Here is a 16,170-nt window from a genome sequence, read left to right as displayed (position 1 = left end):
ATGTACTTTATTCCGAGAAGACAGGGAATTTCATATGACTGTCTATTCTAGAGCTCATTCTCTTTTATTGAGCCGAATGGAAAACGTGGGGTTTTCGATGAATCAATGTCTGAGTTTTCTCATAACTGAGATACTCACTAGCTGTTGTAGCTACAAAAGAACAGTTACACTAATCTAATGTAACAGATCATTGTTCTCTCTGGGTTTCGACAGCTTATTTCAAAGACTACACTTCGTCCTCTGTCCTAAATTCTTAATACAAGTTAAATCAAGCACGAAAAGCATGACCGAGATTGATCTAACACACAAAACACCCCACAAAATGTCCACATCTTGGAAGTAAATCAGTGTTATTTAGTATCAAACACTACATTGTTCATCAATGTCTATAAAGTCCCAAACTTTCTCCTAACCACACACAAACTAGGGCAGAGTTTCAAATCAAGACCCCTCTAGAATCACTAATACTGCGTGTTTTCAGATTCCATTTGATTAACTTCAGCAACAACGAATGAGGAACCAAAGGGGAAAAGGCAAAAAACAAGGGAATTATACCTCTGGGACCAGATTCTTCCTTTTCCTTCTTCTTCGGCTTCTCCACCTCCATGGGCTCCGCATTCGAGGCACTAGTCGGATTCTCCTCCGCCGGATTCGTCTTCTCCTCTGCTTTCCTCAGCCTCTCCTTCGCCGCCCTCACCGCCGCGACGATCTCCTTCTCCGCCGTCTCTTTCTTGAGAAAATCGCTCTCCTGCCCGAGAAAGTCGAGAACTTTCTCCACAAACGCAAGAGGGTTCAACGGATCGAATCTCGCGCTGAAAGAAGCCGTCGAGGGTCTACTGCTACTGCTTTCCTCCGGCATCTCAGAAATAATCGCCATGGTTTCTGCCTTTATTAGGGTTCTACCCTCAATAGACGCAGCGTCGTAATCGTTCACAGATTCCGATCAGTTTCATTGACGGCGTTGAGACAAAACACTGAGATTTGATACAAGAAATTCTCCAAATTTCGGTCTGGAGGAGAACAACTCGACCAACTCGGAACAGTCCCGAAAACGAGAGAGACAGAGAGAGCGCTTAAAGTTAAACCCTTTCTTAAGGATGGACTTGGTGGCATTTACATGCGTTGTTTCCCTGGATCGTATTTTCCAGGATCTTCAATATAGATTCCAAATCATATTTACAACAAAATTTTTCAGTAACTCTTTTTCCCAATCAGAGACTTCGGTTGTAGGCATTTTCATATTTGCACACACACAGACATATGTATCATATTACAGCAATATTTTCCAGTGACCCTTTTTCCGAAAAAGAGACTTCGATTGTAGGCATTTTTCATATTTGCACAGACACACACACACACATAATATATATATATATATATATATATATATATAAATAGATATATTTTTACCAAAAAAAAAAAGTTAAAAATCGGTAAGTTAATCTATTTGATCTTCTTTTTTCTCCAATATTTTCTCTATCTTCTCTATTTCTTATATAGTTTATCTAATCTATTTAAATAGTTTTCTCGTTGATTTTTTTTGTGATATTCTGATCATTTTTTTGCATGCATATAAGGTGTTTGATGAAATGTCTCTACCAAAAAACTGTGGCAGATGACCTGTGATATATGAAAAATGACATGCGATCTACGTTAAATGACCTATGATATGACGTAAACGATATGCGGTCTGCAGCAGGTCATTTGGCCTGCGGACATGTGGCTATCGCCCTGCAGACCTGCGGCTATCGCCCTGCGACCTACAGATATCGTCCTGCGACCTGCGGCTATCGTTCTGTGACCTCCTGCGGCCTCCTGCGACCCATTCTTTTCGACAGCTTATTTCAAAGACTACACTTCGTCCTCTGTCCTAAATTCTTAATACAAGTTAAATCAAGCACGAAAAGCATGACCGAGATTGATCTAACACACAAAACACCCCACAAAATGTCCACATCTTGGAAGTAAATCAGTGTTATTTAGTATCAAACACTACATTGTTCATCAATGTCTATAAAGTCCCAAACTTTCTCCTAACCACACACAAACTAGGGCAGAGTTTCAAATCAAGACCCCTCTAGAATCACTAATACTGCGTGTTTTCAGATTCCATTTGATTAACTTCAGCAACAACGAATGAGGAACCAAAGGGGAAAAGGCAAAAAACAAGGGAATTATACCTCTGGGACCAGATTCTTCCTTTTCCTTCTTCTTCGGCTTCTCCACCTCCATGGGCTCCGCATTCGAGGCACTAGTCGGATTCTCCTCCGCCGGATTCGTCTTCTCCTCTGCTTTCCTCAGCCTCTCCTTCGCCGCCCTCACCGCCGCGACGATCTCCTTCTCCGCCGTCTCTTTCTTGAGAAAATCGCTCTCCTGCCCGAGAAAGTCGAGAACTTTCTCCACAAACGCAAGAGGGTTCAACGGATCGAATCTCGCGCTGAAAGAAGCCGTCGAGGGTCTACTGCTACTGCTTTCCTCCGGCATCTCAGAAATAATCGCCATGGTTTCTGCCTTTATTAGGGTTCTACCCTCAATAGACGCAGCGTCGTAATCGTTCACAGATTCCGATCAGTTTCATTGACGGCGTTGAGACAAAACACTGAGATTTGATACAAGAAATTCTCCAAATTTCGGTCTGGAGGAGAACAACTCGACCAACTCGGAACAGTCCCGAAAACGAGAGAGACAGAGAGAGCGCTTAAAGTTAAACCCTTTCTTAAGGATGGACTTGGTGGCATTTACATGCGTTGTTTCCCTGGATCGTATTTTCCAGGATCTTCAATATAGATTCCAAATCATATTTACAACAAAATTTTTCAGTAACTCTTTTTCCCAATCAGAGACTTCGGTTGTAGGCATTTTCATATTTGCACACACACAGACATATGTATCATATTACAGCAATATTTTCCAGTGACCCTTTTTCCGAAAAAGAGACTTCGATTGTAGGCATTTTTCATATTTGCACAGACACACACACACACATAATATATATATATATATATATATATATATATAAATAGATATATTTTTACCAAAAAAAAAAAGATACTTTGGGAAGAGAAAAGTGATGTGTAGAACATTAAATGAAGTTAGTAATTTTTATATGAAAAAGTAATATATAGCTTCGTCAACAGACCAATAATGGAGTTTCTGATTGATCGTTGGTCCAAATTAATTGAGGAGAACTACCCACGTTTCCATTTGCGTATCAGAGCTCGCACTAAATTTACCCTGTACGACCCTTTTCTCAATTGAGCTTAACATAAATAATAATGTATATACACATCTGTATGTATATAGTTTTTAACTTTTACCACCACCGATAGCTATTTCTCATTAAATTGTTGTAACATATATATATATATGTATATGCATATGTGCATATATATATAATTAATTCGAGTATTCACTAAACTCGCCAAACAAAGAAGATCCAAGAAAATATTAGCATGCATGCCGACGCCGTCGTGAGCAAAGAAATGTGATCAAGAAAGTGCAAAAATCAACTCGTACAATAAATAACCTGTATAATAATATATTTTCTTTCCTTTTTTCGAATATGTTCATATCTTTAGAGGACTAAACCCCACACACGCTACGTTTTATCAAGAGAACGTCTATTTAAAGTCCCCTCTCAGATACCAAACATCGCCGGAAAAGAAAGAAATAGAAAGAAAATGGCGACGGAGGAGGAACCTCTCAGCCCCGGCTCACGGCTCTTCAACTCGCCGGAGTTCAACTGCTCCATCATCGTAACCTTAGGTTGCAAAACCAGAGGAAACCCTAACGCCATTATCGACGGTCTAAAGAACACTCTCATCAATCACCCTCGTTTCTCCAGCAAGTTGGTAAGTGTGTGTATATGTATAAACATCTATATTGTAGATATGGGTTTGTTTGGTTGAGTTTTCTCTGTGCTTATATTAACATTGCAGGAGATGAACCGTGGAAACGGAGGAAAACCAACATGGGTTCGGACAAAGGTGAGAGTGGAAGACCATGTCGTGGTTCCGGACATAGATCCCGACATGGAAGAACCTGATAAGTTCCTCGAGGACTATATCTCGAACCTGACTACTCTTCCAATGGATATGTCCAAACCCTTGTGGGAGATTCACCTCTTTAACCTCAAAACCTCCGACGCAGAATCCGTTGGCGTTTTAAAGATCCATCACTCTTTAGGCGACGGAATGTCTCTCATGTCTCTTTTCCTTGCTTGCACTCGTAAAACTTCAAACCCCGAGGCCTTGCCCACCATTGCCTCCAAGAAGAAACGCATCGGCCCAAGCCCTTCTCTGAACTCCATTTTTCGGTTTTTCGTTAGGGTTTGGTTTATGATTAGGTTGATATTTAACACTTTCGTCGATGTTTACAAGTTTGCTGCTACTTTGTTCTTCTTGAGAGACACTGAAACTCCTATTATGAGTAAACCAGCCGCCATGGCCCCTAACCCTAGGAGGTGTGTTCATCGTATAATCAGCTTCGAAGATGTCAAGTTGGTGAAGAACGCCATGAAAATGGTACGTCGCTTTTTCTTGAAAGAATAACTTTCCGACATGATCTATACGTTTTTGCTAATTCTCGTTAATTATTAGACGATTAACGATGTTCTACTCGGAGTAACGCAAGCCGGGATTTCACGATATCTCAGTCGAAGATACGGTAAACGAGTTCTTTGATATGAATGATCCATTAACAGTATACATTTGATGTTCCATATACTTATAATCTGCTGTAAACAGATCAAGAAGGAACACCAAAATCGAAAAAATTTATGGGAAGAATCCGTCTTCACTCTGCCATTATGATAAACTTACGACCAAACACGGGCATTGAGGTATACATATAGTTAATCCATCTCATAAATCTCTATTACAAAACAGCATTAAGCGAAAACTTGTGATCGTTATTGAATCCCCGTACGTCCATGTCCCAAAACACAGGCTCTAGCTGATATGATGGCTAAAGGGTCGAAATGCAGATGGGGGAATCTGATTGGTTACGTTCTTCTGCCCTTCTCTGTCGGGTTAGAGAACGATCCATTGGAATATGTTCGTCGAGCCAAATCCACCATTGATAGGAAGAAGCTCTCTCTCGAAGCGGTTTTGTCCTACGCAATCTTCAAATTCACCATCAACGTCCTCGGGTTTAAGGTGAAACAACGAAACTGAACCTATATATATCTTGTCGTTATTACATACACATGTCTTATGTGAAAGACAAACAAAAAAAAAAAAAAAAAAAAAAAAAAAAAGACAAAAAAAAAAAAAAAAAAAAAAAAAAAAAAACAGGCAGGCGAAGCTCTTGTGAAGAGAGTTTTTGGTAACACGACGATGACATTCTCAAACTTGGTCGGTCCAAAGGAAGAAATAAGCTTCTATGGGCATCCCATATCTTACATCGCCTCAAGTGCTTTTGGACACCCACATGTAAGTGTATGTCTGTGTGTGTATATATAGCCATGCATACGTAACATTATGATATATATTGGGTATATATTCACGTACGAGACTTGATCATGGAACCGTATGTATATACGTTAGGGGTGGTAAATAGTTTAGAAGTATAAGGGTAATTTTATCTTTTTCATATATATCCGGGTATTCGCGGATACTCATTCTCTAAATCTCCGAAACCCGTGTCTGAACCCGTCATACGGGTTTTCTCCACACTCGTTTTTGTTTTCGTTTTCATTGAGTGTCGAGTACCAGTTTTTCGAGTACCCGTGAAACCGGATATCTATAAACCCGTGGGTAACGGGTTTAAATGTCCAGCCCTAATATACGTTGTGTTGACCCGTGTAACGTTTACTTGTTGTGCAAGGCACTGTCTCTCCATTTTCAGAGCTATGCGGACAAGATAATAATCGCAATGGCAGTTGATCCGACAGTTATCCCGGACCCTCACCGCCTGTGCGATGACTTTTCAGAGTCCTTTGAGACGATCAAATCCGCTGTCTTAGAAAGAGGGTTATGCAACGAAGAGGTTTAGTTTAGTTCAGCTTTTGTCTTGTCTTCTCTAGAGATGAACATTTGTCTTCCAAGAATCAGTTTATTTCACTGTCATGCTTTATAACAAGATATTGTCTCGATTATACTGTAAGAGATCTGGTAGAAGGTTCGTTGCTGCTAATTCACATTCTTGAGAAAGACTCTCTCTTGAGCAGAGGCTTTGATGGTGTTGAGAGCCTCCATCATTTCGTCACAAAGCTCGTGAGGGTCCGGCACCACTGTCGGATCAACCGCTATTGAAATTATCATCTTGTTCGCGTAACTCTGAAAATGTATCGTCAATGCCTAACCAAATTGAAAGAGCAATTATCATTAACTGGTTCAGAGGTTCTCGCCCGGGAGAGAGAGGGAGGGAGAGAGAGAGAGATACTTGTGGGTGGCCGTAGACGCTTGGAGCGAAGAACTCAATCGGATGGCCATAGAAACTGATCTCTTCCACGGGACCAACAATGTTCGAGATGGACATCGTCGTGTTTGAAACAACTCGGTGTGTTAACGCTGATACAACCTACAAGACAGATAGATAGATCCTGATGTTGAAACATCATGTGCTTTATTTTTATGTGATCTAACTTTTTTTTTTTTTGGTTTAGAAGCAAACAACTTCGTGTCATGTACCTTAAACCCGAGCACGTGGATGAAGAAATCAATGGATGAATACATTAGAGATGCTTGGAGAGAGTTCTTCTTTCTATCCATGGCGGATTTCGCCTTCAAAAGGTGATCCAACGGGGTGTTTTGTAAGCTGATCGATAACGGTAAGAGGATGTAGCTAATGTAGTTACCCCATCTGCACTTTGATCCCTTTGCCATCATATCTGCCAAAGGCTGCAGAAGCAAAAACACCAGATATTTTAAAAAAGGAAAGTTTTGAATGTTGTTCTCGTCATAAGAAATTTGCAGGTCTATAGTGTAGAAATCTCTGACCTGGATTCCGGTTTCGGGCCTTAAGTTTACAAGAACAGATGCACGGAGCCGGGTTTTTCCCGGTAGAATCTTTGAATTCCCTGCTGAAACCCGGACCTCCTCGTTCTTCTTGTCTGAATTAATCAAGAAACCAGAGACATACAGTCCAAGAATGTTATCAAAATCCTCCTTTGCAGCTTGTTTAGGGTTTTGATTCAATGTGAAACATGACATGTTTCGCACGACTTTGCAGTATTTTACCGTATAGTCGATTCAGGTAACTAGAGACGGCGGCCTGTGTTACTCCGAGTAGAACATCGTTGATTGTCTAGCAACATTCACGACGTGCCCAGATGAAGAAAGAATAAGAACAAAAAAAACCTGACTTTCTTGAACTTCAAGAAAACCCGAAGATCCGAGCCAAGAACGCGACGGAAACGTACCATTTTCATTGCGTTCTTTATAAGTATAATGTCATCCATGGCCACTATCCGGTGAGCAAATTTCTTCAGGTTACGTGCAGTATCAGCTCCGCCCTTGAGAGACGTTTCTGTATCTGTTAAGAACCAGGCCGTGGCCAAGAACAGGAAAACATCCTCAACAGTGTTCCAGACCAATCTTATTCCAGACCAAACAGAAAGAGCCAAACTCAAGAACCAGTTCTTGTTCCTGTCCGGCGGTGGACGGCGTTTCAGGACAGGAACGCGTGGCAGGGCCTCGGGGTCCGATGTCTTTCGGGTGAATGCAAGGATGAGGGACATAAGGGACATTCCATCACCTAAAGAGTGATGAGATCTCACTATACCGAATGCTTCAGCTTCTGAAGTCTTGAGATTGAGAATATGAATGTCCCATAATGGTCTCGAGGTGTCTAGAGGGATTGTGGTGAGTTGGGCGACGTAATCTTCGATGAACTGTTCGGGGTTTGGGATTCGTTCTGGGTCTATGTCCGGGACTGTTACATGGTCTTCGACGTTGACGTTGGTCGGGATCCATCTCGGTTCCTTCCCTCTTCTCTCACATCCATCTTCCTGTTCAGACAGAACAGCAGAATCAATGAGACCAATTGTAATCTCAACTTAATATCAAACACCACAGAACATAGATTCCACAAGGTTGCAGTAAAAAAAAAAGTGGGACAAGGATTCCAGATTTCATGGATTTCTAATCGACCCAATGAGCAGAAAGATGGAAACCCACGATCGGGAATTCAACATTGATTTGACTCTGTGTCGAAGAAATTCGATTAATCTTACATGATCAGTCACCATTACCAACCTCTCCCCTCCCCTCTGCTATCACTTTAACCAGTCGCATTGGTGATTTCTACCGGAGAAAGAAGAATCTCGCCGGCGGCGACGAAGGAACCGGTGGATGCTTCTTCGCCGGCCGGCGGGCGAGTGTGTTACTAGAGAGAGAGAGATTTCCAAGTTTTGTAGAGAATCTGATCAAGACCCGAATATGAAAACTCGAAAAACAATTGGCTAGCAAATTAGCAATCGCACGTATGGACAATATGCCCACCACTATATACACACACACATGCGTATAGTGTATATGCGTGTGGTTGGTTACACAGGTCAACGATTTACCAGCTTGCTGGAGAAACGAGGGTGTTTAACGATGGTTTCCTTCAGGCCATTGATGATAACTTCGGTGTTGATATTTGTCTTGCAACCCACCACGGAGATGATGCAGCAGTCCATCCCCGGCGCGTGTAGCAGACGCGCCACCGGGCTCAACGGTTCATCCATCTTCTTCCTCTTCCTCTCCCCCCTCTCTCGTCTTGGCAACACAATAAAAGTTATCTTTTCACCATAAAAGAAATTATCTGATTATCTAATTCACATTTCATTTAATAATATTTATATATAAAATAAGAGTTCTCTAAACACGTGTCCCATATTTTTATTTATATAAATTTAATACAAAAAGTCAATGTTGGGAGTTACAATAGGAAAAGTGTAATAAATTCTAATATAGTCAGCAATCCTGAATGAAAATAAATAAAGAAAAAAATTTCCGTATTCCAAAGATAAAATTTTCGTATTCCAATAAATATATGCATGTTATAAATGTTTTGGTGAAAATAATACAATTTCAATTAAAAAAATTAGATTAATATTGACATTGTTTTGTCAAATTAAAAAATATATGCATATTATTATATATATATATATATATATATATGTATATAATGAAAGAGATCATCACGATATTGATAATTTTTTAAATTAAATCTTTATGCATGTTATTATATATATATATATATATATAATGAAAGAGATCCTCAAGAAACCAAGGATTTATATATTTCGTTGCGGTGTCTACCTAATAAAGCTTTGTGCTATCATCTACGTCATATTTGCAGAAGCTTCATGGTCCAAATTTTCTTTTTGTACTTGAATCATACTATTCAGAGTTTCTGCAAGTGCCAATAATTTTAATTTTCTAGCTTTTATATGCTAATTATGGTTGACCAAAACAATATTTCTTTGTTTGCTTCTTTTCCTTTGTCATTCTTTGTTTGGAAATTTTTGTCAATCTCATTCTTCATATTTTGTCTATAGATTAAATTAGTATCATTTCAATTTTTCTGGAAAGGATATGATATATCAAACATTAATATTTAATTCTTAAATATGTATAGTGCATTCAAATAAAATATAAAAGTAAATTTAACACAAATTACTTTATTTCATGGAGGTCTATCTATATTAATACATTAACTTTAATTAGAATTAAAAAATTAGATTTTACCAACGTTAACATTAGAATATTAATTTTTTATCAAATTAATTTAAATATCAAATTTATGTAATCTTTTCATATTCATTACCTAAATTTAATGTACTTATTTAATTGATAATCTTAGTTTTATGTTGAAAATAATTATGTACAATTAGATAAACAAAAACTAATCAATTAAACCAAAAAATATGTAATTATATTAAAAATATTTTTAATATAAAATCATTAAATTTAATTATTTCTTATCAATAATTGGATTTTAAAATAGACAATTTAAATATAAAAATGTTACATAATAGGATAAAAAATAAAAGCTTACAACAAAAATGATATAAAATAAAAATTAAAAAAGTGTTATAGCATGACATGAAAAAATAATTACATGATGCATATTATATTTATTTTGGAAAATAAATATATTGAGTACATCTTAATTATGAATGTTTCGATTTTTGATAAATATCATTAGCATTTGATAAAAAAAATTCTATTAATATTTTTGTTAATTATTATAAATTTAAAATATGTCTAACGAAAAATGTAAAAATTGTTTACGTTTTATATGGTAGGTAATAGAAAATATTAATTTTGAAGCCCAAAAGTGCCCTTAGATACCACTAGGTATTTGTTTTGAAAGTCTTTTACAGACTTACGAACAATATTTGAATTCATATTTCAACTGAAATGTTTATCCAGAGTTATAGTAAGACGAACAATATAAGGTCAAATAAATTAAATTGGGATAATAAAAATAACAAAAAACAAATTAATAAAATATAAGGATACAAAATGAAAAAAATCAGTTAAACGGGATTTTAATTCATATTTATATTTAAAAATAATCAAATCTTAATATATAAAAAAATTTAAAGACTTCGAGTTTAGACCAAATAAAATAAAAAGGTTGTATTATTTATATTATTGTCACCCTTTTATAGTATGGGCCAAATAAAAGGGTGATATTTTAAAAAAATTATCATTTTAATTTAAGAATATAAATTAGAAATTCAAAAGCATAATATAATATATTTAATTCTAAAACTAATTATAAATTTATTTATAATTTATATATATTTTTAGTTCGCGCGATGCGCGCGGATTAATAACTAGTATTAGTAATAATATTCAATCACATGCTTTCTTCTAAAAATAATCGAATCATTGGTCAGGGTAGCGGGGAAATTAATGATCTTTCCTTTTTCATTTGATTATTTAATTTACTTATTATTCTTTTTTTTTCGCGCGTTATTTGACTTGTCCTTCAAAGAGCAACTCTGTGCAGACGTGGCGTCAGACGCGTCTTCAGTTAATTTTCATTATTTATTTAATAAATTTTTGAATGCCGTATTTTATAATCATTACGATTATTTACTGTTTATTAATCCACACCGCATTTAGGTATAAATGCCCATAAATGGTATTTTAGTAGAAATAATTTTTATGATCGTAGGTACAGAAAATAAGGGTTTCGGAATTCTAAAAAAAAAAGGAAAGAAAATAGCTTCAAATTTGATCTGAAAATATATTTTTTTTCCTTCATTCAAATTTGAAATATATTCGTAGACTATTTCTATATTTTCTTCTGGATTCAAAGTAAATAATAAGTATTGATTATACATATGCAAAACGATTGAACAAAAAAAAAATGTTTTGATAACAAAACAGACGATTTGTTATTATTTTTGGGTTATTTATATTTTTACACATCATATTATTGTATTTAAAAAAAATATAAAAATTTGATTTTAAAAGCGTTTCTTTGCAAAATGTGTAAAAAATTAATTTGCAAACTCATCGTCTAGCATGAATGCATTGTTCAATAAAATTATGGAAACATCTTAAACAAAAATGTTTCTCTTAGCATTTTTTTGTATCTGCCCAAAATGGTCATCTGGTGGAGTTCGTGGACATATCAGGCCCATTAAGAAGCGGGCCCAATAAAGCAATAATAACGGGCTTGTATAATGGGCCCATTAATAGGCTAAACTCCTTTTATTTGCAAATTCAAGTCATATGATTCCCTTACTCGATCTATTTAAAAATAAAAAACATACCAATTAATCGATCCCATTATATAACCTAATTTTTGCATATAAGAAACAAAACGAATTCTTACTAAAACCAATAAGATCCAGCCCATGAAAAATATTATTTTATATCTCTAGATATGATATAATTATGAAATTATCGTAATTTTTTTGGAGGAATGTAGATATGAATATGGAATATTTGTCTCTAATCAACTAAAGTATAATTATTTTATATCTTTCACACTACAAACATTGGTGAATGAAAACATCGCTCCATTATTATATCCATATATATATATATATATATATATATATCAATTTCAATCTTTATTTTAGTAAAACAATCTTACGATAGAATTCGATTAATTAAAATCTAATATAAAGTAGATGCATCATGGAAACCTATAGAACATTTTATGGTAGTCATTGATTTTTGTGTGGCAAACAATTTCGAGATTTTATTATTATTATTTGAGGGTTTATCTAGTATACATTTTTAGGCCACGTGTTTTGATAATAATAATTATTTGCCTATAATTTTATCGCTTTCTGTTCCCCAACTACCATGAAAGTGGGCGCATATATATATATATTGCTTATAATGTTTTCATTATTTATCCACGCGTACCCCTCTCGATTCAACATTTTTTCTTAAATTATATTCACATGAAAATTCTCCTGCCAGAAAGAAATATTGAGAATAATCATTTCTCGCAAGTGTGTGTATACATATACACATATTATGACTTATCACATGAGAAAAAAAAAATCCCGCATAAATAGAAAACTAGTTTATAAAATCTAATCTAAATATAGAAAATAAGCTGCTTAATTATATATAAGAGAAAAGGAAATTATTACGATATATTTTGCATTGCCCCATCACCTTATTATATCAACTATTCAAATTTAATTCATGTGATGTAATGTTTATTCTATTTAATTTATTATAGAATGAAACACTTTCAATTTCATGAAAGACCCCAGCTTTATACGCACCAATCATAACAACAACAGCTCATTTAATAGTAGCCACCAATCAATACCCTTATTTATTTTTTATTAATACAGCTCATCATCATCATCATCATCATCATAATAATAATAATAATATCATAATAATAATAATAATAATAATATTATTATTATTATTATTATTATTATTATTATTATTACAGTTTTTTCTGTGCACATACCTTGTGATACACTGATAGATATAATCATAAATTCGATAATTAATGATATCTAACAATTTTTTAAATCAACATAATTTCATTAATATATGTGTATATATATTAATTGGAAGCAATGATTGCTGCGATAATTGGAAGTTTTTTTTATCATCTTTTTATTTTGATATGGTAAGAAGAAATGATTATTGAGACGAACTGATATAAAAGATGTATTTATTCGAGATTGTTCGGTTTTTAATTTGTAGATTTTGTATATCAATTATATATCTTACCTACATTTTTGTATATTGTGTATTGTATTTTTATTTTTAAAAAATAATTTCTCGTCAATTTTCTGACAATAGCTTACGCATTGGTTATATACTTAGTGTTAGTATCTTAGTATCTAAATTCAGTAAAAAAAAATCGAGAAATCTGTAATCTAACGGATCAAAATTAATTAGTAAATTAATTGTGGAATAAAATATAAACTAGATAATAAATTTTTTTTAAAAAAATAGCAGAACTAAACTATTTCATTGTCACATCGCCACTACTAATAGAAAACGAGTACAATTCCAAGAGGTGTAACATTGATGGGACGCGAAAAATAATTTTTATGACAATCAGTGCCCAAACGCACCCGGTTTTATCATATAATTTTAAAATTGAAAATGAATAAGAGACATAACCGGTTTAGCGCTTTTTATTATGCGAGAAAAAAAGGTCCTACAATGATTAAGACAATTTTAATTTTTTCACCAACTTGTTAGATCAACATCTATTCCTATAATATTCCTATAATATATATACACGTAATGAAAATAATGTAAACTGTCTAAAAAATAATATAACGTATTATTAGAAATTTAATAAATAATTTCAGAATTTAAAACTATTAAATGTATACATATATAAATTTAAAAACCTTAATTATCTAAAGAAAGAACTATTATTTATTTACCCAATAGGTCGTGGACGAGTGGTCAACCTTGGGGTAGGAGGTAACTTCACCTCGACGTTAAGTGTTCGATTCCTGACAGGTGGGGATGGAAGTGATTTCTGGATTTATATGATCCATATACAAAGGTTATTCCCGGGCCGGAGGTTTATCTAGTCAGCGCGTCCGAATGGTAGTAGCTAGGGGTCCTCCGTTATAAAAAAAAACTATTATTTATTTATAACTTATTAAAAAGAACTATTATTTATATCAATTAGAAAAATATTTATAAAATTAAAATAAGTTATAATTAAATAATATTAAATATTTCAAAAATCTCAATTTTTTTAATTCACATCATTTTAAAATCGAAATGAATAATTTAAGAAAATATTGATCACCAATATAATGTCATATAAAAAATAATTTCTAAACTAATTATATAAATAATACACAATATAACCATATATATATATACACACACATATATATTATAATTATAAGCCAAATTGGTTGATAGAAAAGTCGAAGTAGAAGCACCATATATGACAGAACCAAATTGGTTAGTCATAAATATTTTTGTTAATTGAATTTTAATTCATTTATTGATAGAAAATTAAGACATGAAAAACGTATTCGGGTCGATCTCTTTATTATTATTGTCGGGATCACTCAATAATTTTCCATGACTTTGTCAATGATCACAAATCGGAGTCATCGGACTACTAGAATCAGAAACACAATACCACAACTTAATACTATATTCAAAGAATCTAACATTTTTTTTTACATTTTGTTTTATATATTTATTTATGCGTCTTATCTTAAAAAAATGTGTGTATTTATAGAATTCTAAGGACTTGAAATTCCACTATTTTCAACGCATGGTGGAAATAGTGGGAAATAATGGCTCATAAATCCAATAGAATCAATGCAAAGGCACATGCCCTTTTCTATCCCTTCAATTATTAGTTTTGTCTAATAGTATGTTGTTATAACTACTAGTGATTGTCCGAGATTGAACGTGATTAGTGTCGGTGGACACTTTTCAATTTGCTTTTTCTGCTCTTCCATTGCTATCGCCCTTATATTTAAATATCGATCATCTAATGATATTCTTTCTTCCTTTTTTTTAAAAGGGTAATCACATAAAAAATTAAATTGTCTTAATCATTGTAGGACCTTTTTTCTCGTATAATTATTTTTATTGTAATATATATGCATTAGTAATGATATATATATATAGATATATTGTAGTTATGTGTATATGTATTTTATTAATTATAAATAATTTTATTTTTAATATATATATATATGTATATATATATGTGAATTTATATGTATATATTAATTTAAATATATGTAGATGAATATTTAAATATTTAATAATATTTTTGAATGCTGAGTCAGCAGTTGCGTTTGTTTGATTTGGAAAAAATTTAAAAGTTTGAGTATTTATGTGGGAGTTTTGAAAAGTTCAGGTATTTATATGACAATTTTATAGTTCGGGTATTTATTTAGAATTTTTGTAAAAGTTCGGATATTTTTATGCGATTACCCTTTTTTTAATTTCCTTTTCTACATTTTTATCACCCAACTTTGTATCTCAATCCAATATATATATATATATATATATATATATATATATATATATATATGTTTAGTACGGAGTGCTAGAGATCACAAAGGTGGTCCAATGAGGAAAGGCTTTAGTGTTTCATATTGGTATAGATATCTTTGGTATGTGACAGAGTTGGATCATCCAAAAGTGATGCAAAAAGATCATTTATTCATTACATCTACGGTAAAAAAGAAAACAAAATGTTCATTATTTGAATCATAATTTTTATTCGTTAATCCTATTTTACTCTTATATCATAAAATGATAGTTTAAAATAATGTTATTTTTTTGTAATAAAATGTCCAAGAAAATTTCGATCTTCTTTTTTGTATTCTATAAAACATCTGATTAATAATTAATGTTTGGTAAAAAAATTTATTGCAGACTATAGGTTTGTGTTTTGGGATTAGATTTAGAATTTAAGTTAAATATTTTATGAAATACCGAAATTATGTTGAGTATTTCTATAAAAATTTGGAAGTAATTCGAAAATTATTTGAAGCAGACATTTTTTAACGAGGGATTGGATAATTTTCTTACTAACAAATCACAATAGACGTTTATAACAAAATGGGGATACAAATGGTAATAGAATTTGATTAGTTATTCATAATAAATATGATATACCTTGATATTCAAAAAATTGTCAAAGATACTCTTATAGTGTCAATTCCATCCAGTTTCATAACAAGACATTAACACATGTCCAGACCGATTCTCTCTCTTCCCCCCCCCC

General features: G+C 33.5%; 3 protein-coding genes across 6 annotated transcripts in view; 1 reads left to right on the top strand and 2 right to left on the bottom strand.

Moving 5' to 3' along the window:
* LOC104813276 (protein BOBBER 1) overlaps positions 1–2,863 on the bottom strand; it is a 4,325-nt gene extending 1,462 nt beyond the window's left edge. The window contains exons 1-2 of one of the 3 annotated variants that reach the window (XM_019202415.1): positions 2,253–2,863; positions 556–726 (exon numbers count right to left, since the gene is read on the bottom strand). In XM_019202415.1, the coding sequence (XP_019057960.1) occupies positions 556–726; positions 2,253–2,502 (421 nt within the window). In that variant the 5' untranslated portion in view covers positions 2,503–2,863. Of the gene's footprint in view, positions 1–555; positions 727–2,180 lie in introns of all 3 variants that reach the window. The other 2 variants (XM_019202414.1, XM_019202413.1) reach the window with 2 other exon arrangements.
* Positions 2,864–3,608: 745 nt separating this feature from the next.
* On the top strand, positions 3,609–6,062 carry LOC104811920 (O-acyltransferase WSD1). 2 transcript variants are annotated; one of them, XM_010538787.2, is made up of 7 exons: positions 3,609–3,851; positions 3,939–4,523; positions 4,599–4,665; positions 4,746–4,840; positions 4,947–5,156; positions 5,295–5,432; positions 5,848–6,062. In XM_010538787.2, exons 1-7 carry the CDS (start codon positions 3,681–3,683, stop codon positions 5,992–5,994), a joined length of 1,413 nt encoding a protein of 470 aa, XP_010537089.1. In that variant the 5' UTR covers positions 3,609–3,680; the 3' UTR covers positions 5,995–6,062. The 2 variants fall into 2 exon arrangements, with proteins under 2 accessions (XP_010537089.1, XP_010537088.1); XM_010538786.2 differs by having other exon boundaries at positions 3,612–3,851; positions 5,827–6,062.
* A 53-nt stretch (positions 6,063–6,115) lies between these two features.
* LOC104811919 (O-acyltransferase WSD1) lies at positions 6,116–8,738 on the bottom strand. Its single transcript, XM_010538785.2, has 7 exons — positions 8,513–8,738; positions 7,364–7,951; positions 7,182–7,248; positions 6,942–7,054; positions 6,633–6,842; positions 6,385–6,522; positions 6,116–6,299 (listed from the first exon to the last, which is right to left on the bottom strand). The coding sequence occupies exons 1-7, from the start codon at positions 8,672–8,674 to the stop codon at positions 6,132–6,134; spliced, it is 1,446 nt and encodes a 481-aa protein (XP_010537087.1). The 5' UTR covers positions 8,675–8,738; the 3' UTR covers positions 6,116–6,131.
* Positions 8,739–16,170: the final 7,432 nt, after the last annotated feature.

This window comes from Tarenaya hassleriana, unplaced genomic scaffold, assembly GCF_000463585.1.
Source record: "Tarenaya hassleriana unplaced genomic scaffold, ASM46358v1 Cleome2, whole genome shotgun sequence".
Lineage (NCBI taxonomy): Eukaryota > Viridiplantae > Streptophyta > Magnoliopsida > Brassicales > Cleomaceae > Tarenaya > Tarenaya hassleriana.
Note: the sequence above shows the minus strand (reverse complement) of the source record. Positions and strands in the feature narration are given on the sequence as shown.